The sequence below is a fragment of the Mus musculus genome, chromosome 10 (genome assembly GCF_000001635.26).
Source record: "Mus musculus strain C57BL/6J chromosome 10, GRCm38.p6 C57BL/6J".
Taxonomy (NCBI): domain Eukaryota; kingdom Metazoa; phylum Chordata; class Mammalia; order Rodentia; family Muridae; genus Mus; species Mus musculus.
In genome coordinates, this window is record NC_000076.6 from 106,620,207 (window position 1) to 106,642,862 (window position 22,656).

The 22,656-nt window shown below is 37.3% G+C and overlaps 1 protein-coding gene across 51 annotated transcripts in view; it reads left to right on the top strand.

The window, feature by feature from the left end:
- Nucleotides 1–22,656, top strand: part of Ppfia2 (protein tyrosine phosphatase, receptor type, f polypeptide (PTPRF), interacting protein (liprin), alpha 2) — a 463,969-nt gene that overhangs the window by 150,707 nt on the left and 290,606 nt on the right. For 22 of the 51 annotated variants that reach the window (NM_001359677.1, NM_001359687.1, NM_001359682.1 and 19 more), the window contains exon 1: nucleotides 12,322–12,672. The exons of 26 other annotated variants lie outside the window; for them this stretch is intronic. In NM_001359677.1, coding sequence (NP_001346606.1) covers nucleotides 12,592–12,672 — 81 coding nt within the window. In that variant the 5' untranslated portion in view covers nucleotides 12,322–12,591. Of the gene's footprint in view, nucleotides 1–12,298; nucleotides 12,673–22,656 lie in introns of those variants that run through there. 3 more of the 51 variants (XM_030245145.1, XM_030245143.1, XM_030245144.1) reach the window with 1 other exon arrangement.

A 22,656-nucleotide genomic window follows, 5' to 3' on the forward strand; every position in this document is an offset into this window, starting at 1 on the left:
GCAGGAAGTTCTATTCTGTGAACCTGTTAACGGTCAGGTCTATGACAATGACCTAAGATTTTTCTCTTTCTATGCCTTATAATTAATGTTTATCCATGTTCATATGTGTGCTTTAAAATTTCTTCATAGTTTGTGCTTGAGAGAGATTGTTCTTCCACGTTGTCTTCAAGCTCTGATGGTCTATCTTATATTTGATCTATTCTCCCGCTAAAACTTTCTCTGATATTTTTTATTATTGTGTTTTATGTTTTTGTTTTCCCTTCATGTGTCTTCATTTCAGCCTGAGTATGCTTCAGGATTTCTGTTTATTTACTGAAGTCAAGTTTCAGATTATGTATCGCCTTTATTGGTTTATTCATCAATGGTTTGTGCTTTCTCAGACATGATCCAGGAGTTTTTGTTCATCCTCTCCAAGTTCACTGATGTTTCTTTTCATGTCTTCTTACCACCCTTGAATTATTGCTCTTTTAACTTCTGTATCATGGGGTTCATTTACGTAATACTTATCAAAGAACATTTCTAGAGGGCTAGTAAGTTTGGATAAAACATAATGCCTTCACTCTTAATATTGTTTGTGGTTTTGTGATGTTACACTGGTATGTAGATTTTAATGGGTTGTGAGTCTGATATGAGATTGTAACATCCCTCAGCATGGGCCAGTAGAGGAGCTGAACAGCAAGAATGTGACCTGGTGTGTAGAGAAAGCTTGGTAGGTTTTGTACTGGGTGTATTCTTCAGGTAAACCACTGCACAAGCTGTGTGTCTGGAGCTAGGACCGTGAGTACTGAGACTGTGTGGACAGATTTGGTTTTAGGACAACTCAGCAGCAAGAACCAAGCTGGAGATGTGTGAGAAGAGGTTGACTTAGGAATCAACAGATGGAGTTGGTGGGCAAGGTTCTGGGGAGTTTACCAGCAAAGCAGCATGCCTGGAGCTAGGCCTGGGGTGTGAATGTGGTTGAGCTTGGCTCTTGCCCTATAGAGGCCCAAGCCAAAGTAATATAAATTGCCATGAAGAGGAAGTTGGGTGCTAGCCAAACTATTACAGTAAATTATCAGAGAATAGAAAGCAGTAAAAGAGAATGATTTTGGTTTGCAGGGTCACACATGTCCTAACCTACACTGTTGAGCAAAATCAGAAACAAGAGAGACTGGCCAAGTTTCCCAAGGTCTCCGTTGAGAGGCAGGCATAGGGACTGGTTATGACCAGTCTATTGAACATCTTAAAGAGTATTGCAGCTAACACACAGTAGTTTGGAGATGATAAGAATTCCTAACTTTGGCCTGCTGAAGCATTAAAAAAAAAAAAAAAGACACTGAAACTGGATCTTAGTGGGTGTGGTGGTTTGAATATGCTTGGTTCATGGGAAGTGACACTATTAGGGTGTATGGCCTTATTAGAGGAGGTGAAGCCTTATTGGAGGAAGTGTGTCACTGTGGGTGGGGTTTAGAGGCCTCCTCCTATGTGCAAGCTCCACTAGATGCTGAAGAGAGACCCTCCTGGATGCCTGCAGGAGACAATTTCTCCTAGCTGAAGTTGGATTAAAATGTAAAGCTCTAAGCTCAGTCTCCAGTATGTCTGCCTTGATGCTACCATGCTTCCTGTCATGATGATAATGGACTAAATGTCTAAAGCTGTAAGCCAGCCCCAATTAAATGTTGTCCTTTATAAGAGTTGCCTTGGACATGGTGTCCCTTCACAGCAATGGAAACCTTAAAACAGTGGGTGATTTAGATGTCATTTTAAAATGCATATATCCAACATGATGTAATTAGGAATGCATGCCTCATCTCGGTTTTCAGAGCATCCAGGTGAGTTAGAACTTATTTTAAACCACTCTTAAGGGAAGAAAACTTGGGTTCAGGGATGCTAAGTCAATGTTTTATTCATTCAGAAAATAAAAAGAAAGGAATATAGTCTCGAGACTGTTTGGCATAATTGCCAGTGCTCTTAGGAGTTGGTTCAATCAGAAGTTGGTTCACTCCTTAATAGCGGTACAATCAGAATTGAAGGAAACATCCAATTCTTTGCACCTAATCAGTTCAATTAAATTAATATTTATTCATGTGAATAGGACATATAATGTAGATAACGCTTTTCAGGGCACGATAATTACATTCCTGATTGTGTACTCTGGAGATATTAGAGGGGATCATTTGCAATAAGACTTTCTACATTAGTTATGAAATGTTAATATTTGTTTCCTCCATTTATTTACGTGTTGTGAATGTCAAGTACAAGGAAGATAATTTGAATATATTATGTAGCCATATAATTTTTGATATCATAGCAGATTCTTAATTTTGTGTCTCATAACCTCTTATTAAGAAAGCTGAACAACGAAGACTTGATTGCTGTCTTTCAGTTGCCTATATTTACAGGCAGAGGTTACGATCTGATACATTTTTAAATAATTTTGCATTAGCAGGTACATTGAAGATGTGCTAGAGGTTATTCCTTCCTAAGCCGCACTTCACGTATTTCTCCTTTAGTTACTGGCATAGAATATACTTATCAAGTTTCATTAACGACATGAAAATGATAACATGACCGGAACAATAGTGATGATCAGACTAAGAGACAAAATTTGACTGGGAAAAAATAAATATAGATCTTTATAAAGCAAATAACAAGGTTTCCAGATAAGTATACCAGGTCCATGCTTCTCAGTGTTCCTATTATTACAAAGACAATAATACTTTTTTTATAATACAGTGATATGGACCTAAAATAATGCTGAAGCCTGTTTCTGAGTATTTTAAGTTCTGAGAAAGAAAAAAACGTTTTCTCTCAGTCTTATATAGCTGATATCCTTGCTTCCAAGTTCCTGAGAATGTATACAAACTTCTACCACCACAACTGCTAATGGTGGCTGTTGAGCTCCAAGCCCATCTTTATCATCTATTTCCCAAGGGAGTCTTAGCTCCTCCCGAAAGCTAGTCTCTTGTGTCGCAGATTCCCCCCTCCTCTGCTCAGTGATCATACTCTACACCTTCGGTTCTTTGCATGCTCTAGCATCATTTTCCCCCTTAGAGGTTTCCCCTTCCATGTGAATGTGTTGTTCCTTCCTCTCTTTTCATTGTTAGCAAATCCTTCACTTACCGGTTTCTTTTTGAGAACTCGTGCTGCAGAGTGATTTTATGTGCCCAGGAAAATAGTGCAGGAAATAAAGCCCTTGTTCTGGAAATGTGCAGAACTGTGTTTGGATCCCTAGAACCCACGTTTATTCTGAGCAGGCAAAGTAGCGTCCTGCATCCCAGTGCTCGAGGAGCGTACAGGGATCCCCCAGAGCAAGCTGAATTGCTAATGGAGCCAAACTGACAAGTTCTGTGCTTAGTGCTTTACGCTGCCTCACTACATACTGCGTAGTGATTGAAACGGACGTGTGCTACCAAACCTTTCTTCTCAGCACGCACACACATGGTCACATGCAACTGCACACAAACACATGTGCTCACATTATTCAGGCCCATCACGTGCTCATAATTACCAAAATTAGTGGCTTATAAATACTGCTTCTAGTTCTCCCAATTCACATTTATATTTGAACCAATAAGGTTCAGCTTTTCTGTGTTGTTCCACCAAAATAACTTCTGTATTTTAATAGCCTATTGCTAATTTTCAGTCCTCCTCATATTTGTTCTCACAGGACTCTTTGAAATTCATTTGACTGCCACCGTCTACTTGATTGACAGGACTTTAAGTACACATCCATCTTATTCTTCTTTTTGTTTTGTTTTTGTTTGTTTGTTTGTTTGTTGAGCCAGGGTTAATCTGTGTAGCCCTGGCTGTCCTGGAACTCACTCTGTAGACCAGGCTGGCCTCGAACTTAGAAATCTGCCTGCCTCTGCCACCCAAGTGCTGGGATTAAAGGCGTGCGTCACTTTCTTGTGCTCCCTGTGTCATCAATTGCTTCTTTACTTTTCATTGCTCAATGTTCAGAGTGTCTTTTCTATGAACACTCATGTCTTTACTGACCTCATCCAGTCTTTTGTTTTCAATTTATATTCAGTTGTGGCTCCAGATTTGTATATTCATCCTCCACTGTGACATTTTTATTTACTGAGTAATAGTACTCTCAAATACAGCCTGCAGAAATCAAAACACTTGGATTTTACCCAATCTCTAAAGCAATCTTTGTCTCATATGATGGCTGTTTTATCCTTCCACAGATTAGCCTGAAATTGTGAATCTCTATTAAGGACAGAAGTCTCTGATTCCTTTCCCCTTTCCATACAATCCACATCTAGTGAGCTAGGAAATTTTGCTTAATTTCATAAAATAAAAATGCATAGTAAATCAGATACAATGACATTTAATAATTATTTTATATGAAGTATGCATTAATTAATAAATTTAGAAACCTATTTTTGTTTCTTATACATCAAGTAAAAATCTTGTCAGATAAATTACTGCCAAATCTTACTTTAATAAGGTACTTGATAATCAAATAGAGTGGATTTTAAATGAAGACTTTACACCATTTTGGCTATGTGATTTTAAATATATTTGATGATTATAATAAAATAACTTTTTATATACACTAGAAAGGAAGAGATGCTTCTTCATGAGGATTTTTTGAGGTCCACACAATGGCATACAAAGTCCTTTGATGAATGTAGGTGTTGACCTATTGCCATTATTCTTAGCTGAGTTAAAAACATGACAGTGATTGGCTTTATCTTCTAAACAAAATTCTTGGGGAAAGTAAAATTAAACAGGAAATGATGTTCTTTCTACCATGGCAACGGTGGCTGTAGATATCATGAAGAATAAGAAAGAAAATGCATGAATAGGGAATTAGTGTAGTCTACAGTTGTTCCAACATTATCCTTGCTTCTATAATATTCTGATCTTTATTCAGCATGAGATGCAGAATAGAATGTTAATTCACTGTGACTGTTGTCTTTATGAACAAAGCTTTATTATTTCATGCTAACACAAAATGACCCAAGTCCTTTCCGCAGGACTGGTAACTATTTTGGCTCTTTCCTTCCTTCCATCGTTTGCATCATTTTCTTATGAAATGGCTTAAAGGAAGTGTTTTTGCATAAAGAAGACAAGAAACTACTTCTTTATTGGATATTTTCTTTATTTGCATTTCAAATGTTATCCCCTTTCCCAGTCCTCCCTGGAAACTCCCTCTCCCACCCCTTCCCTCTGCTTCAATGAGAGTGTTTTCCCACCCACCCACTCATTCTTGCCTCCCCACCCTGGCATTCCCCTACACTGAGGCATCTATTGAGCCTTCATAGGACCAAGGGCCTCTCCTCCCATCACACTTCTCTTATTCAGTGACACTTTCCCCCAATGCTTTGTGGTTGCAGAGAAATGAACTAATCTGTATATATAGGTAAGGAAGTTGATACATATAGATTAGCAAATGCTTGCCTTCCTGTATATATAACACAGCCTATTAAATATCTTAAAGACACTTAGAACTACTACATTTTTAAATTAAAATACAGACTGATATTCAGACTATAGCTAATCTTTTCTTCATTAATTCACCAAAAGCTTGCCTATTCTGTGTGAAGTTGTATCCATACCATATGTGATATGAACATAAAGATACATACTGCTGGATCTGGAAATGGATAAATACCCCAGAGAAAGTGTGAGAAAGGAGAATGAATAGCTAGCTAGCAATAACTTAGGGAGCTATCATAGTCCACATGTACTCAATCAAAATCAGTGTCCATCTGGGCTCCACCACGCACTCCATCTGGCATGATGTACAATAGAGAATAAATACTGGCAAAATTATTTGTTATCATATAGTGCTATGGTGCATATTGTAGCGATATGACATTTTTTTCCTTCCCTTTCCTTCCTCCCCTCCCTCTAGTTCTCTGGTTTTCATCCTTCATTCTTCTCTCATCATGTCCTCTTTTCACCTCTGAGTTTACCACAAACTAACAGAAAATGAGCAGCCAGTTTAATATGTTGTTTAAGTTTCAAAAATTCTCATCACCATAGCAAACTTCTGAGCTTCTTATCCATGTGCATAAATGAATGCGTTAAAGGCAAATGACTACATGAAATGGAATATGTCTTACAACTACTTTTAAAAATGTTTATTTAATTTAATTTATGTACATTTTTATATATGCCCACATGTGGTAGCCCATCCAGAGGCAGAAGAGGGTGTTGGGTTTCTTAGGACGAGAGCTGTGGGCATTAGTAAGCCTACCAGTGTTGGTTCTTGGATCTGAACTCTGAGTCCTCACTGAGCAGCACACACTTTGATTGCTGATCCATCTCTTCACAACTGCTTACAATAGTGGTTCTTAACCTTCCTAATACTACAACCCTTTAATATCTGCCTTATGTTGGTGTGACACCCAACTATAAAATTACTTTTACTGCTACAACATAACTATATTTTTCTACTGTTATGAATTGTATTGTAAATATCTGGTGTTTTCCAATGTTCTTAACAAACCCCTGTGAAAGGGTCTCTCAGCCCTCAGAGGAGTTGCAACATACAGATTGAAAACCACCAATTGAGAAGAAAATTATTTTGAAGTACTGTACAACATCTTTGAGCCGAATCTTCATATTGACAGACTACATAATGACAAGTTCTAAAGTGTTTTAGGACTCTCCTAAGTGCGAGTCTATAATAAGCATGTTAGAATGCCGTGGGATATCCTCCAAGGCAGAATGACATGGGAGATGATTGGGGGAGTCAATTAAAAGCAGTGTTGGAATTCAAAGCTCAGCTTATCAAGTTTTAAGAAACTATTATTTAGATGTATTTCAAATATTTCTTTTACCCTCGACTTCCATGAAACTTCAAGTGTCTGGGACAACTATATTTAAACTTTATAAAGTTCATATTCTTCATTTACTTCTCTCTGTATATATTCAGAATATGTTTTGCAATTGTCTGTGTATTGCAGTTGTAGTGGATTCTTTCATGCTGCTTGGAAAACAATGCTATATATTTTCTACACATAACGTTGTGCTGTGATATAGATTATTTTGCGTATCAGTGTTATACATTTATTTTATGTATGCATGGTACATACACATGGGTGTGCAGGTAAATTCACCTGCAAAATGTCAGGTGTCTTCCTCTGTCGTGCTCTACCTGTTGCTTTGAGACAAAAATCTCTTGCTAAACCATTGGCTCAGTTTTTCTATGAGGCCGACTCGCCCGTGAGCTCTTGCAACTCTCCCACTTCTTCCCCACAATGCATGTGATCCAGGCATATGAAGAAATATCTGGCTTTTTAAAAAAATCTTGGTGTGCTTGTGTTTTAAATTCAGTTCTCTAATGTTTGCAGAACAAGGGTGCTTCCTCATTGTAATAACTCCACAGGCTTTGTTATATATGTTCTTTTATTTACAAGTAAATGTCTTAATGATCTTACGATAGATTGAAAATAATCAAAGAATTAAGTTTTTTAGTATTCTAAAATAACCTTGAAAAGGTGTTTCTCAAGCTAAGGAATGATGTCAAAACATATTCACCACAACTGTGAAAATATAACTCTAAAATTCAAATCTTTTTACCAGACAAGAATGGTTTGATTATTCTTGATTGTGGAGAAATATAATACTGGCAAGATAAAAGTTTTTTCCTAATTTCACTTGGGAATTTATGCACAAGCCTACATCCAATGCCTTGAAATTCTATCAGCTGTATTTCTTGGTTCAATGCCTTTTGAAGGTTAATCTTGCCCTTTGGGGAGCTGACATCCACCTGCATTTTCTGGGACCACTCTGATGCAGACTTCTTTTGAGATACTTTTTGAACCAAATCACTTAGAATCCTGCAGGTTGCAACATTGATCAGTACTTGAAACAGTGCACTGCAATTCTTTTCTTAGTTATTGTCTATTGTCATTTACTATTGGCCCAACCAAATATAAAATAGGATCATACTGCATATATTACAATCATTCTTCAGAGCTTGGGGACAAGATCAGTCAATGAATAAATACCCTTGCTTATTAGCCATTGATATATGCAGAAGCAAATCTATGATGTTGAGGGAAAGTGAATAGAGAGCAAGGACTATAGTCTTCTAATTAGGTTAGTCAAAAATTCATATATGTTATTAATATACTACAGAGATCATATTGGCATGTACACATGATTGAAGCATAAACAGCTTAATGAAAGTACTCTCATGTCCTCACATGATTTACCTCCACAAATTCAGTTCTAACCATTCATGTTATATGGATTTCCTCATGGGCAGAATTTCGTTAGACTTAATGCAATTTTCATAAAGAATTTACAAATATCTTCTCTTTCTAAATGTTTCAAAAGTTCTCTAAACAGTGGCATAATTTTGTTTTTGATGTGAGTAGGAAAGACACAACTCAAGCCTGCTAATGTTATCTTTTGTTAATATCTGTTCTATTCATTTTTTGTCATATATATATATATATATATATATATATATATATATATATATTCCATATTTAATCCCCCCTACCATTCTGACTGTTCCACATCACATACCTCTTCCCCAACCCATGTCTCCACATGGATGCCCCCACCCTCCACCTCACCTGACCTCTAAACTCCCTGGGGCCTCTAGTTTCTTGAGGGTTAGGTGCATCATCTCTGATGTGAATACAGACCTGGCAGTCCTCTACTGTATGTGTATTGGAGGCCTCATATCAGCTGGTGTATGCTTTCTATTTGGTGGGCCAGTGTTTGAGAGATCTCGGGGGTCCAGATTAATTGGGACTGCTGGTCCTCCTATAGGATCAGCCTTCTCAGCTTCTTTCAGCCTTCCCTAATTCAACAACAGGGGTCAGCTGCTTCTGACCATTGGTCAGAGGCAAATATCTGCATCTGACTCTTTCAGCTGCATGTTGGGTATTTCAGAGGGCAGTCATGATAGGTCCCTTTTTGTGAGCGCTCCATAGCCTCAGAAATAGTGTCAGGCCTTGGGACTTCCCCTTGAGCTAGACCCTAACTTGGGCCTCTCCCTGGACCTTCTTTTCCTTAGGCTTCTCTCCATTTCCATCCCTGCAGTTCTTTCAGACAGGAACAACTTTGGGTCTGAGCTGTGACTGTAGGATGGCAACCCCATCTCTCACTTGATGTCCTGTCTTCCTGCTGGAGGTGGGCTCTGTAAGTTCCCTCTCCCTACTGTCTGGAATTCCATCTAAGTTCCCTTCTTTGAGAGACTCTCTCACTTCCCAGGTCTCTGGTGCATTCTGGAGGGTCCCATGAGCTTCCTATCTCCCTAGGTCGCCTTTTTCCCTCCTTTATGCTGGCACTCAGTGCTTCAGTCCTCTATTCTTATAATTCATAGTTCCTTTCCTTTCAAGTATGGATTACCGATATGATGGCTAACAAAAGACACTATACAACTAATTATACTCTATCATTAACGATTTTGCAAAAAAAAAAAATCAAAATTATTGTTTATGAATGTATGAATGAAAAATCAACTATGATGTTTAGATTTTTTGAATAGTACTAGAGAATAATTCTAGAACTTCAATTAGCCATGAAGCTGCAGGCTTGAGCTTTAGAAGTGAATTCTTCTCATGGATTTATGCTAAACACAAAGTGATTGATTAGGGAATTGAAGGGAATTAAAGAGTTAAAAAAGGGTATGAAAATATTAACTTTTAACGGTTTTAACTTTCTTTCATTTGCTCTTGTAAAAATAGATCATGCCTACTAAATTGCAGTGATGTTTCTACTTCATATGCTCAATTTATTTTTAGAATATCATAACAGATTAATTTGTAAAAATGAATACATCCATTGTTAAGTTAAATGTCAGCTGACTATTGTTTATGATGGACAAGTCCTACTTAGCTTTTAAAACTAGGATAAATTTAAGAGAATAAAGTGGCTGAAAACCATATCTTCGGACATAGTGTTTGACCTAAATCTCAGAGCAGTATTGAAACTCCTCAGGGATTCTAGGTCCAGAACTATCATGGCTCTTTAGGCCTGACTGAAGGATGAGCAGTGTGGGGAAATTGTATGTATGTGGTGGGCTAACTTTAATTCTCAATGCTTGCTTTAAGGAGCACACAGGCTAAGTAGATGTATTTTTCATTTTTTAACGAGTCAACCTCTCCCTGTTCAGTGATCTAATTCGTACAATGCTATGATTTTCACAGTGATGGTGGGCCAAATCTTGGCCATGGCCTCAGCAACTTCTGTGAATGTAGCTCGTTACATCAGCTTGACCACATCCAGAGTAGAAGACCACTTTCCCTACCGCTATCAGGCAGAGAACACAACTGTCTTGTTTCCAAATATGTTTTCAGAATAATGAGATAATACGATTAACATTATGTAGAAAGAGCAACTCTAAATGTGAGCTCTCTGTTGGGTCTGTTCATCACAGACAGTAAGACTATAAAATCAATTTATAATTTAAACCCATTTAAGAGAATCCCGTGAGGTAAGAAATAAGAGGGGGGTATATTAACTGAAAAAAAGGGATATTATGAGTACTTCAATAATTATTGAAATTATGCTCTTAAAAATTACTTGTAATAATGCAAGAATACTTAGCAAGTTACTGGTAGTAGAGAAAAATATTTAGAATTTCATTTAAGTTAAAAAAAAAATCTAAACCAAGCCAAAACTGAAATATCAGGGGCAAGCGTGTTAAAAGGAAACAAAATCCAAACTGGTGAGGAGATAATGTAAGCAGAAGAGGGGGTAGGGGTGATATTAAATACCAAGTAACATTGCAAAGGAGCAGATACACAGAACAGTTAATACAAATACAAATAGATGATTAAAATCAATGAAGGATAGGTAAACCTTTTCTGACATTTCTACATGTGTATGTGTAAACATTTGTATGTTTACAGTGTGTGTGTGTGTGTGTGTGTGTGTGTGTGTGTGTGTGTGTGTCTGTCTGTCTGTCTGTCTGTCTGTCTGTCTCTGCATGGGGAGGCCTGAGATTGATATTGAGAATCATTGTGTTGAGGTAGAGATCACCAATACAACCTAGAGCTCCCCAGTATGCATTCTCTGGTCAGCTAGCTTGCTCTGGAGATCCTGTCTCTGGGATTAGCAGCTTGCTGCTATGCCACCTCACATTTGCCTTAAACATGGAGCAGTCTACCCACTTCTGGCAAACCTCCTTCAGTGGATTCCTTTTAACATGGGTAGGTACCTTCCGAGACAAAACCCGAGGCCCCCAATTTGCTTCCCAAGTGTTGTAAGTGTACGCAAATAATAATTTGAAACTGCTATATTAGCCCAGAATAGCCTGAACTCATGGCAATGTGCTTGCCTCAGCCTCCCAATCTAGTATTAATATTATGTGTGTGCCTGGTCGTAGCAGGCTGTGATCCTTCCCCACTTCACCTTTCATCACCCGCCTCTTCCTAGGTGCTTCCTAGACCTTGATGATGTCTCACTGTTTGAACTTCGATATTTCTGCTAAGACAGTCTTCTGGGTCATCCCTTTCATTCCTGACATCTCCACCCTTTGAACCATGTGTAAATGGAACATTTATTTTTACCTCAAGAACTTGCCAAGTCATCCATCTGATCTTTTATACAGAGTGAATAATTGTTTAAGGACATAGAAAAATAAGCACGTTTAACAAACTACTTCAATGCTTATAAACACTTAATGAATCCCCCATTAAAGTTCCTCTGTATATAAATACATTTATTAGTGGCTTTATATAAGAAATGGGTTTTATTAAAAATGTGTGACATTTTAAGTGTTTTAGTATTATTTTTGAGCTAAGTTAGAACTGACTGAATAATTAGCATGCTGCACTTGTGATTTTTTTTTTTATACTCCAGAGAGGAGACATGATTTAAATTTTATTAGTAAATATTCCTGATATTACAGAGATTTGAAGGGTTGTAGATCTTACTTCCCAGTGTTGTAGTTAGTTATATTTTGATCTATATGAAAGAATTCTCACCTTATGAAGGCTTTACAAAAAAAAAAAAATCGACACCATTAGAAAGACTGAAAGTAGACAGAGAGATTGAGGATTAAAAAAAAGAAAAAAAAAAAAAAAAAACAACAACCAAAAACTAGAGTGATAAAACCAGGCTTTGGTTACTAAACACAGCTTTAACAGTGTGTGAAGCAAGCTCCACGTTCGTCAGAAGAGGTCCTCTGAATAACACTGTGCATGCATCCCTGAAATGAAACTGTATGTTATTGGTTAACCAGGATATTTAGCATAATCACTCTGCTAGACTGTGGTGGAGGGGGGTGATTATCACCGAGAACAGATGGGCAGGTCCACTGCACTGCCAGATCCTGCACGGGCTCCGTTTATCCCTGGTTCTTGCTTCTTTCCTTCTGTGTTTTTAATTTCTTTTTTTCTTTCCTTTTTTTTTTTTTTTTTTTTTTTTTTTTTGTTTAAAAAAAAAAAAACACTCCACGTTATAAAGAGCTAGCTGCATGAAAGGTCAGTAGCTGGTGCCCTTAGAGCTTAGATTGCAAACGGAGAAGAAAGCTTCTAAAAGCTATTCCTGTGTATCCAGGAAGGATGGGGCAGATTTCGTTTTACTCTGTAGTCTCCCTCAATGCATGCACGGATTTATCTGCACGTTAAGCTCTCGGCTCGGCGTCTGTAGCTCCTGTGGATTATACTGTCTCTGTGATCAGAAATGATTTTCTCGGATATGAACACCGTCTCTGGCTCCCCTAAAGTCCATCTTCCTAATGGGACCCGGTTTTACACTTTTCAAGTAAGTGTGCTTTAAATGGCTTCACGACGGAGGAAGTCAATATATGGTCAAATTTTAATAAAGAGGAAATAATGAAAGGAAAAGTAGGCAGTGTGGAAGTAAGAAGTGGGTGTACCTAGTGGGTAATGTGCAAGCAATTAGTCTGTTTTTAAACGTAGAGAATGAATGGCGGTAGCCTTCTCTGTGAATTCCAGATAAATTATAATGAATGATTTATTTCACGGGCATTTTAAAATACTCTTTTATAATGTCGTGGAAGGTATGGAGATGTGTCGTGCCTGCTGTGTGTTTTTATGGCTGCAACTGAGTGAATTCTGTGCAGCTATGTCTCTCATGTATCACAGAGTAGAATTTAAAGGCATTCATAGAAGTTTACAAACTAAGTCCTCTGCGAAGAACAAAATCTGCTCTTTCGCGTACACAGCAAAAGATAATGCCTGTTATCTAATTTTGTTAACTGTGCAAAAACAACTACGATTACAGGAGACTTAGCCATCTTGTCTACTATGCTTTTCAATTTGAGGTAAAGTAGAAACTAATTAGGATAGATTTTTCTCTGTTATCAGAGTCAAAATGATTTATGTGAATTACAAAGGTGTTGCCTGTTAAATGTGTCTCAAACGCCTGGGGATACACCAGTTCTCGATGTAGAAAAGGCTTAATTCTAAACCAAGTCAGATTTTACCTCCTTTAAAAGCTCAAATGTGTGTATCTTTCAAGTACCAAGGCTGACTTTATAATTCGGTGTTATGGTTTCTGAGACAATGGGCTTCTTCGCACCGCAAGGTTTGTGTTGTGGAGCTAATAAATGCCTTTCATCATTTTTGATTGAAAAACTATCATTTTCGCTGTGTATGATGTTCTGAAATAGGTGCAAATGGACAGAGGGAAAATATGGAAAGCGTATTCAGAATGTTAGAAGGGAGCCTCTGTGTAAGTGAATACTGGATTTCTAGAAGTTTCTTTTGCAAACTCTAATGTCTGAATACATTTGTTCTCTTGCTTGCTCTTCCCTCTATACGTTTATTTGTTTAATCTTGTCACCTCTCCTGCTTTACACTGATGTCTGCTGATAGCGCGTGTCTGTTCTGTGTTGTTCCGGAATATATTCTCTTCTCAGAGCCAATCTGCTTAGTGTGGCAGTGATTCAAAATGCCACTGCCCTAAGGCTCTGCACGGAAGCAGTACTTTTTTTTTTCCTTCCCTGTACACTGAGATATAAACACTCTTTACAATACCCTGAAGCCAACTGTGTGGGCAGCTTGGGACATTAGGTGCTCTACCCCAGTGTTTCAAAGTTTAAGGATCAGCGATTTCCACATGCTCGGTCATGACACAGGCTTTTTGCAATCCCTTCAGTGGAGGTCTTGCTGACACCTTCCTCAGCAGGTGATTTTTCTCTGAAAAATGCAGAGGAATAATTTCTAACCACTGTTGCGCTGACGTGATAATATACTCACTAAAAACTCTTAGTGTTCCGACAGTGCATAAGCTTTACTAAATACAAACTCATTTTTTCAGTGATCTCAATTCCATAAAACAGTATTTGATCTTGGAGTATGCAGTTAACACAAGGGGTTAAGTTTGGGCGATTATGTTTTTGATGGTATTACTTAGGAATTTTGTTGTAGACAAGACAATACCGAAAGCATGACATAAAGACTTTGTAGTTGAATCCTTATTTTTACCTTAAAATGAAGAAGTAAGCTATTATTCTTACTTGTGTGACTTAACCTTATTATTATTATTATTATTATTATTATTATTAAATCTTTTTTAACAGTCCAGTCACTAGCCCCCTCGCAGTCTGCCCTCTGACTGTTCCTCATCCCATTCCTCCTCCCCCATCTCCAAGAGGATGTCCACCCCACCACCACCCCATTCGACTTAATCTATTTTCAAGACAGTATGTTTACTTTGGCCTAAATGGTGCAAAAAGAAAAATCAAACTAAATGCTGTAAAAAGAACACCACCATATATCAAAAAAGTATCTTATGCAAAGATTAAAGTTTTAAAATGTAACTATTGTTGAAGTGGTGTCTTATGCATCTGAAAGGAACCGTCTGCAAGGAGTTTGAAATTACAGAGCTGACGTTCTTAAAATTATGCTATCACAGAAGAAACACATGCAAGGACACTAGACACACAGGCATGAAGGACACGGGACTTTAGTTCCATCACTTCATTAAGAATATAAACCATTCTTACCATTTTCTGAAGATTATGTTGTCAAATTTTATGATTAGCACCTAGAATAATTGTATTGAATAATTTTAAAGGTAAGAGGGCAAATGGCCAATGAGAAGTCGGGAGTGCACACTAGCAAAGAAGAGTTTATTTCCATTGCATTTTAATTTAGTAAAATATATCCATTACTTTTACATATATACACGCAAATACATTTTGTCCAGAATATCTGACACAAATTAAATTAATTTTTATATGTGTGAATTCTCACTTCTATGTTGCCATGAATATACTGGTGTCTACATATTTCTGTTCAGAGGATCCTGGAGTCAGTGGGATCCCAGTACACAGTTTATAAATTATATTTACTGAGGCAAAACTGAAGCTCTAGGGTATAGATCCTTGTAATGCTCATGGATGGTCAAACATTTAAGACAAATGATACTGGCAAGCTGTTGCAGTATTTATATACATAATTGTAGAAAACTTTATAATACTCAAATGTTTGAGTATGTATATGTATATATATATGTACACATATATATACATATATGTATGTATATATATCATCTGTAGCTATACATATGAGAATCAACTTAATTCTTTTTACTTTTATACACAGGCACACACACAGACATGCAAGCATGATTTCATTATGTCCCTTCCAACTCTGTCTTTCTACATGAAACCACCTATGTACCCTTCTGAAACTTCTAGATGTGCTAGGCACAAAACATTTTAATCATTCCAAAACACCCATGTCCAATATGTACCTTCCCATTTCCTAGACTTATAACAACTTTTACCCAGTAACTGACCTTTCTTCTGCCTTTATATGTATTTCATTCATCATAATTCTATGTACTGGTTTATTGAAAACAAACCAGAAAACATTATGCAGTTATGAAAACAAAATGTCTTTCACAGACTCCCTAAATGAAAGCATTTCACTTCAGGAGATATTTTGGCTCCTTTCTCTCACAGAAGGATGTTTTGTGTCACTAAGTGAATTGTGTGTTAAGCCTGTGTAGAAGAGGCTTTCTAGAATCCTCACACAGAGCGACCTCCAGAAATAAACATGTCTTCCTGCATATGAAAGCATAACCTCTCATTTCTGTGGTTGAATTAGCATACCCCTTCTTCTTAAGGGAAGTCCTTCTTCCTAGTCTGTCCTCAAATGCCCCGTGTCACTTGGAACTCACGAAACACACAGCTCTACTTTACTAGGAAATTGCATGTTTTGTGTTGCCTTTGCTTCTTGCCTTTGTGCATAGGAAAAATGTTTCCTTAAGAACCCATCTGAAAAACCGGCTTTTTCCATAAGGGAAAATAATCTTAGGGATTCTTCCGTATTGTGTTAAAGGTGTTTCCTTGGATCTCCTTTTCCTGTTCATCCCACTACTGAACAAGCTAGTCTTCTCTATAATCTGTGAGGACATTTTATTCATTCACCTGTAACATATGGATGCCAACAATATCTCTATGTAGTAAGCTGTGATGATTTATTAAAAAGAAGTGAACAATGCACTTTTAAAAATAGTTACATAGATAATAAAGAATAACTTCTAGTTAAAAGAGACAATAGGGGAACATAGTTTGTGTAAATAAAATGTTTGATGCTAGCCCTTCCTACACTATTCAATATGTACTAATTTATATAAGGGAACAAAGAAAACTTCCCATTTTATCAATATATAAATACTTCTATAGCAGTTAGCCAATACCATTTTGCCAATTTTCTTTACATTCTTTGTCACTTTACTGACTTCTTTGTCTATATTTAATCTGGAGTAGTTTTTAATCTATTTTTTTTTATTTTTTGAGACTTTCATACATGAGTATTATATTGTAGCCCCTCTCCCTGGTCTCTAACTTCTGTGTTCCCTTCCAAGTCCATCTCCAATTCATGATTTATTCTCTAATTATTATTTTTACATCTATCTATCTACCATCTATTTATTATCTATCTATACCAATCATCTAGCTGTATGTATGTATGTATGCATATATAAATCCAGATTTGCTCCCATTTAGTTTTGCTCACATGTATAAGTATTTAGGTCTGACCACTAGTTATTGGATAACCTATCATGGAGAAGATTAATACTCTCTCTCAGCAGCCATAGACTGCTTTCAACTTTTCACCTAGGAACAGAGCCTTGAGAGCTTTCTCACATCCACAATGACAACCTGTGATGTCATCAAGCAGGTCATGTTAAGGAAATCATATTCACTCATGGGTGCAGCTCTCCTTTATTGTCACATTAGCTGGTAACTGTGGGTTAGCAGGTGTCTTGGGCCTCTAGTTCTCAGTCTTCCTCAGTCAGCCCTTCTTTATCAGTTTCCAGTGAACAGTGGATATAAGGTTGCCATTGGAGATGTACCAATTGGGGTTGGGCTCCCCACAGTCTATTCTCTGCATTCTGACTGGTTTGTGAATATCTGTCATCTCCACCTGTTATACAAAGAAATTTCTTTGAAGACAGGTTCGACATTATATCACTTGATCTAGTTGCCTGGCAGAATTTGAAGATAAGACCCATTGCTGAAAATACCACATATTTAGGGCACAGAACATGAAGAAATTGAGCAAGAAGTTACTAAAAGCTTCCTCCCTGAGAACTAGCTATCATAGTACATGAAAGTAGTATTTTAGGTGCAAAGAGAGAAAAGCAACCAATACTGTTGTAAAGCTTACAAACACCAGTGAATGCCCATTAAGGTTTTGCAAATAATAGTGGCACATTTGTTTTAGAGTAACCAAGAGCAGTCTAACCTTCACTCAATAGGAGCAAATCCACACCTCATACCATAAAGCTAGCCAGTTGCCCACAGCTGGAGTGGTGATGGACTCTCAGAATAGAACCTTTTATGACCATTTTCTTAAATTAGTATAATTTCTACTGCCTTTCTCAATTCTGATTTTTATACCTAAAGGTATGTGTTGTACTCTCCCTTCATCAAGCCAGAGGATTTAAAACTGATTGAGCTATATTTTCAAATTTAATAGATGAGATTAGCATTTGGAGTCTGTAAAAAGGTGAAAATGACTAGTCTTGAAGTCCCAATTGGCATAAAACCTCTCACTCAGGAGACATCATTGGTAATTGGAGTGTATAACAGTGTGTATAACATATCTTTATAATCAAACGATATTGACAGGGTAATTCTGAGAGTCTAGAAATGTACTAGATTTTTGTATATTTTACCATTTTGTTATTGCCTGAAATTACAAACTTATTTTTTTTGTATTCTCTTATTTTTAAAGCTTTCAGATGTGCTGTTAAGTTACCTGTATGAAATCTCTCTTTTAAAGAACATAGGCATTTAGTACTATCAACTGCCCTTTAGAACCATCTTTATTTTGCCCCATGAGTATGTTGTGAATTTATTTTCAGTCTAAAAAGTCTCTATTTTCTTTCTTAACTTCTTTTTTTTCTTTTTTAAAAATTAATTAATTAATTTTTTACACTCCATATTTTATTGCCCCCCCCACCGTCTGACTGTTCCACATTCAATACCTCCTCACCCCCCTGTCTCCACGTGGATGTCCCCACCCCCACCCCACCTGACCTCTAAACTCCCTGGGGCCTCCAGTCTCTTGAGGGTTAGGTGCATCTTCTCTGAATGAACACAGACCCGGCAGTCCTCTATTGTATGTTTGTTTGGGGCCTCATATCAGCTGGTGTATGCTGCCTGTTTGGTGGTCCAGTGTTTGGGAGATCTCAGAGATCCAGATTAATTGAGACTGCTGGTCCTCCTGCAGGATCACCCTTTTCCTCAGCTTCTTTCAGCCTTCCCTAATTCAAAATCAGGAGTCAGCTGCTTCTGTCCATTAGTTGGGTACAAATATCTGCATCTGACTCTTTCAGCTGCTTGTTGGTTCTTTTGGGGGACAATCATGATAGGTCTCTTCTTGTGAACATTCTGTAGCCTCAGTAATAGTGTCAGGCTTTGGGACCTCCCCTTGAGCTGGATCCCACTGTGGGCCTGTCACTGGACCTTCTTTTCCTCAGGCTCCTTTCCATTTTCATCCTCTGTAATTCTTTCAAAAAAGAACAATTATGTGTCAGAGTTGTGACTGTGGGATGGAAACCCTATCTCCCTCACTTGATGTCCTGTCTTCCTGCTGGAGGTGGGCTCTATAAGTTCCCTCTCCCTACTGTCTGGCATTTTATTCAAGGTCCCTCCCTTTGAATCCTGAGAGTCTCTCACCTCCCAGATCTCTGGTACATTCTGTAGGGTCCCCCCAACCTGATATCTCCCTAGGTTTCCTGTTTCCATTCTTCTGGCCTTCAGGGCTTCAATCATTCCCCTTTACCCAATACCAGATCAGGTTTCCCTCTCCTCCGAACTCCTCCCTCCCCTCCCCCCACCCCCAAAGTCCACTTTCCCTCCCAGGTCCCTCCATCCATCATAACTGTGATTGCTTTTTTCTCTCTCCCGCATTTTTTTAATATACAAAAGAGAGTTCTGTTTTCATGAGTTTTAAAGCTTTCTTTTGTTAATATTCACTTTTAATTTGTGGTGGTCTGATAGGATACAGGGTCCTATTTCAATTTTCTTACATTATTTTGAGACTTGCTTTTGTATCTCAAAAAGTGGTTGACTCTGGAGAAAATGCCATAAGATGGTGATATGAAGGTATATTCTTTTGTCTTTTGGAGAAATGTTCTGCAAATACTTTAGGATCAAATGGTTAATAGTATCACCTATTAGCTCCAGTATTTCTCTGCTTAGTTTTGGCTGAATTACAGTGGTGGTGCTGAGGGTGGTGTGTTACCATTGGTGCAAATCAGTTGTTGAAGCCTCACACTATCAGTGTATGAGAGTAAATATGTGGTTTCAGATGTACTAGGGTTCTTGTTTTGGTTTATTTTGTTTAGTTTTACAAATGGGGTGCATTTCTGTTTTATTAAGAATTGCAGTGCACTCTTGGTGAATATTTCCTTTGGTGAGTATATACTTGCCTTTCCTAATTCTCATGATTATGTTAGGTTTGACGTCTATTTTGTTAGTTTGCTTGGGATATCTTTACCATCCTTTACCATGAAATGATGTCTATTCTTAATATGTTAATATTTGTTTCCTGGTTGCTGCAGAATGATGGATCTTTTTATTGAATTCATTATGTTAGTCTGAGTCTTTTAACTAGGTAATTAAGAACTTTGATGTTGATAAGTAACATTGAGTAGTTGATTTTTTTTTAATTCCTGTTTTGTTGTTGTTGTTGTTGTGGCCATTGTGGTAGTGGTGGTGCTAATGGTGGTGTCTTCCATTTTCCGTTTGTTGATCTTGGATTATTTGATTTTGTGTGTTCTTTGGGGTGATTTGTCGCTTTAGGTTGGAGGGTTTGCTTCTTACACCTTACATGGGGCTAGATTTGTAGCTAAATATTGTTTAAATATAGTTTTATCATGAGATGTCTTATTTTCTTTTTCTATTGTGATTGAATGTTTTTTGGGGCATAGTACTCTGGGCTGGCATGTGTGGTCTCTAGAGTCTATAGATCATCTGTCTGAACACTTCTAGCTTTTATAGTCCCCATGATAAGGTAAGTATTATTCTGTTAGATCTGCCTTCATATGTCACTTGGTGCTTTCTCCTTTGCAGCTTTTAATACAGCTTTTTTGTTATGTGATTTCAGTATTTATGATTATTGTATACCAAGAGAACTTTATATTATATCCATTGGATGAGAGAATTTTCTATTGGAAATAATTTCTAATTTGGATCTTCTGTGTCCCTGGTTATTGCAACTGGAATGTAAATAAATAAAATAACTTATTAAAAATAAAACAATTTCTGAGATTGTGACCTTGGTTTCTTCTTTACCCTTAATTCCTACTACTTTTACATTTAATCTTTTCATAATGTTCTAGATGTACTGTATATTTTGTGTCAAGATTATTTTAGATTTCACAATTTCTTTGACGAAAGTATCCATTTATCTTACCGTGTCTTCAGTGTCTGAAATTATCTCTTCCACCTCTTATATTATTTGTTAATATTGTGTCTGAGGTTCCCGTTGGCGTTCCTAAATTTTTGATTTTCATAATTGTCCTGTTTGGGTTTTCTATATTGATTCTATTAACAATGATTAAGTCTTGAATGATTTTCTTTCATTTCTGTCTACTGTTTGCATTCATAGATTTTTCTATGGGATTTATTTCCTCTTTAAGGAATTCTTATCATATTCATAAAGGCTGTTTTAAGTTGTTTTCTTTTGTTTTTGTTTTGTTTTGTTTTTATACTCATAGCCTGCTTTGGTAGGGTTGCTGTGCTCTAGTGGAGACATATAACTACATATACATGTACATATGTTTTGTCTTTGTTATGTGGGTGGATGCTTTCTTCCTTGTATTTTGTTGTCCTCTCTGGTTCATAGAAAAGTGTTGTGGCTGTTTGTCATCTGGTTGGTAATTCTTCTGGGATACTGACAGGTGTGGCCAAGATGGGTTCCAGGTAAAATGTGGTTCTGGGTATGGAGAATTGAGAGAGAGGACCTGGAATGGACCATAGGAGGTGAGGCCGAGGGTTTCCATAGGAGGGAGAAGAGACATGTGTTCCACCAGGATCTGCTTGTGCCTTGGGAACAGACACAGAAAGTGAGCTGAGGCTTAAGCAGGTGGTCTACACAAACCTGAGAATGAGTCTGTGGGACTGGACTTGGAGGAATGGAGAGAGAGGTGAAGATATATAGTTACCCTGTGTGATTTGTTGCCAGGAGTGGCCTGTAGGATATCAGGATGTGCCTGAAGAGTTGGGAGCCAGCATAAACCAGGGTAAGGAGGGATGGATGGTGGGAGTGGACAAATCTGTGTTAATGATTGAAGATTGGACCAGGGGTAGGATGAGAGGCAGCAGGTGTTCTGTTGCAGAAATCAAGAGAAGACTTGGGTATTGGATTGGAAAAAGCTGTCAGAGAGGAGAAGATTTGATGCTTCCCTGAATGGAGTAATTACTATATTTTTAGTTTTTATTTTATGTCATCAAGTATAGTAACACATACACATTAGATTTTAATCAGAAATCTTGTCTTTTAATATATCCCAATTCTTGCTTAAAATTTACTGACAGTTTTGTTCTGGATTGAAATATGTTTATTGTTTGTCTGTTTTCCTCATTATCATGTTGCCATTATATTTATGTCTCAGAATTGGACCAGAAGACACATGAAAGACATCTTCAGTGTGTTTATACTCTGTGCCACTGAGACTAAACAAGGAATCAATTCTTGGGGTTCCAAATAGGAAATCAATTGTAACTCTTATATTTGAAGAAGTTTCTACTTAATTAAAATGTGCTTGTTGCACAAGGAATCATGTACTTCATCTCTTGGAAGTCATGAATGTATGACTCATAAGCCTTGCTTACAGCTATGATATGTAGATAAGGATCAACTTGATTTTAAAGAGAAAAGAAGACATTTTATTCTTTGTTGCATACTCATCGGTAATGACCTAGTAACTGTATCATCTCCATAGAAACCAACTACTTGATGATCTCTACTCTTGGAAAAGTATTTACTATACTTAGATAAATCATGCTATGTTTCATATATTCCTAAAGAAAAGGCAATTAGAATTATGATGTACATGCCACTTAAATTAAAATAGTTAATATACTAAGTACATTGGCCAGAGATTTGAAAATGGAGCAGTTAAGACAGATACATAGTTTCGAGGCTGTAGCAGAAATATCAAGGATGTGAACAGGGGTAGATGACTTAGAAATATGTTCAATGAATTTTATATACTCAATACAGGAGATAGGGGATTTTTAGGTAGCATTTT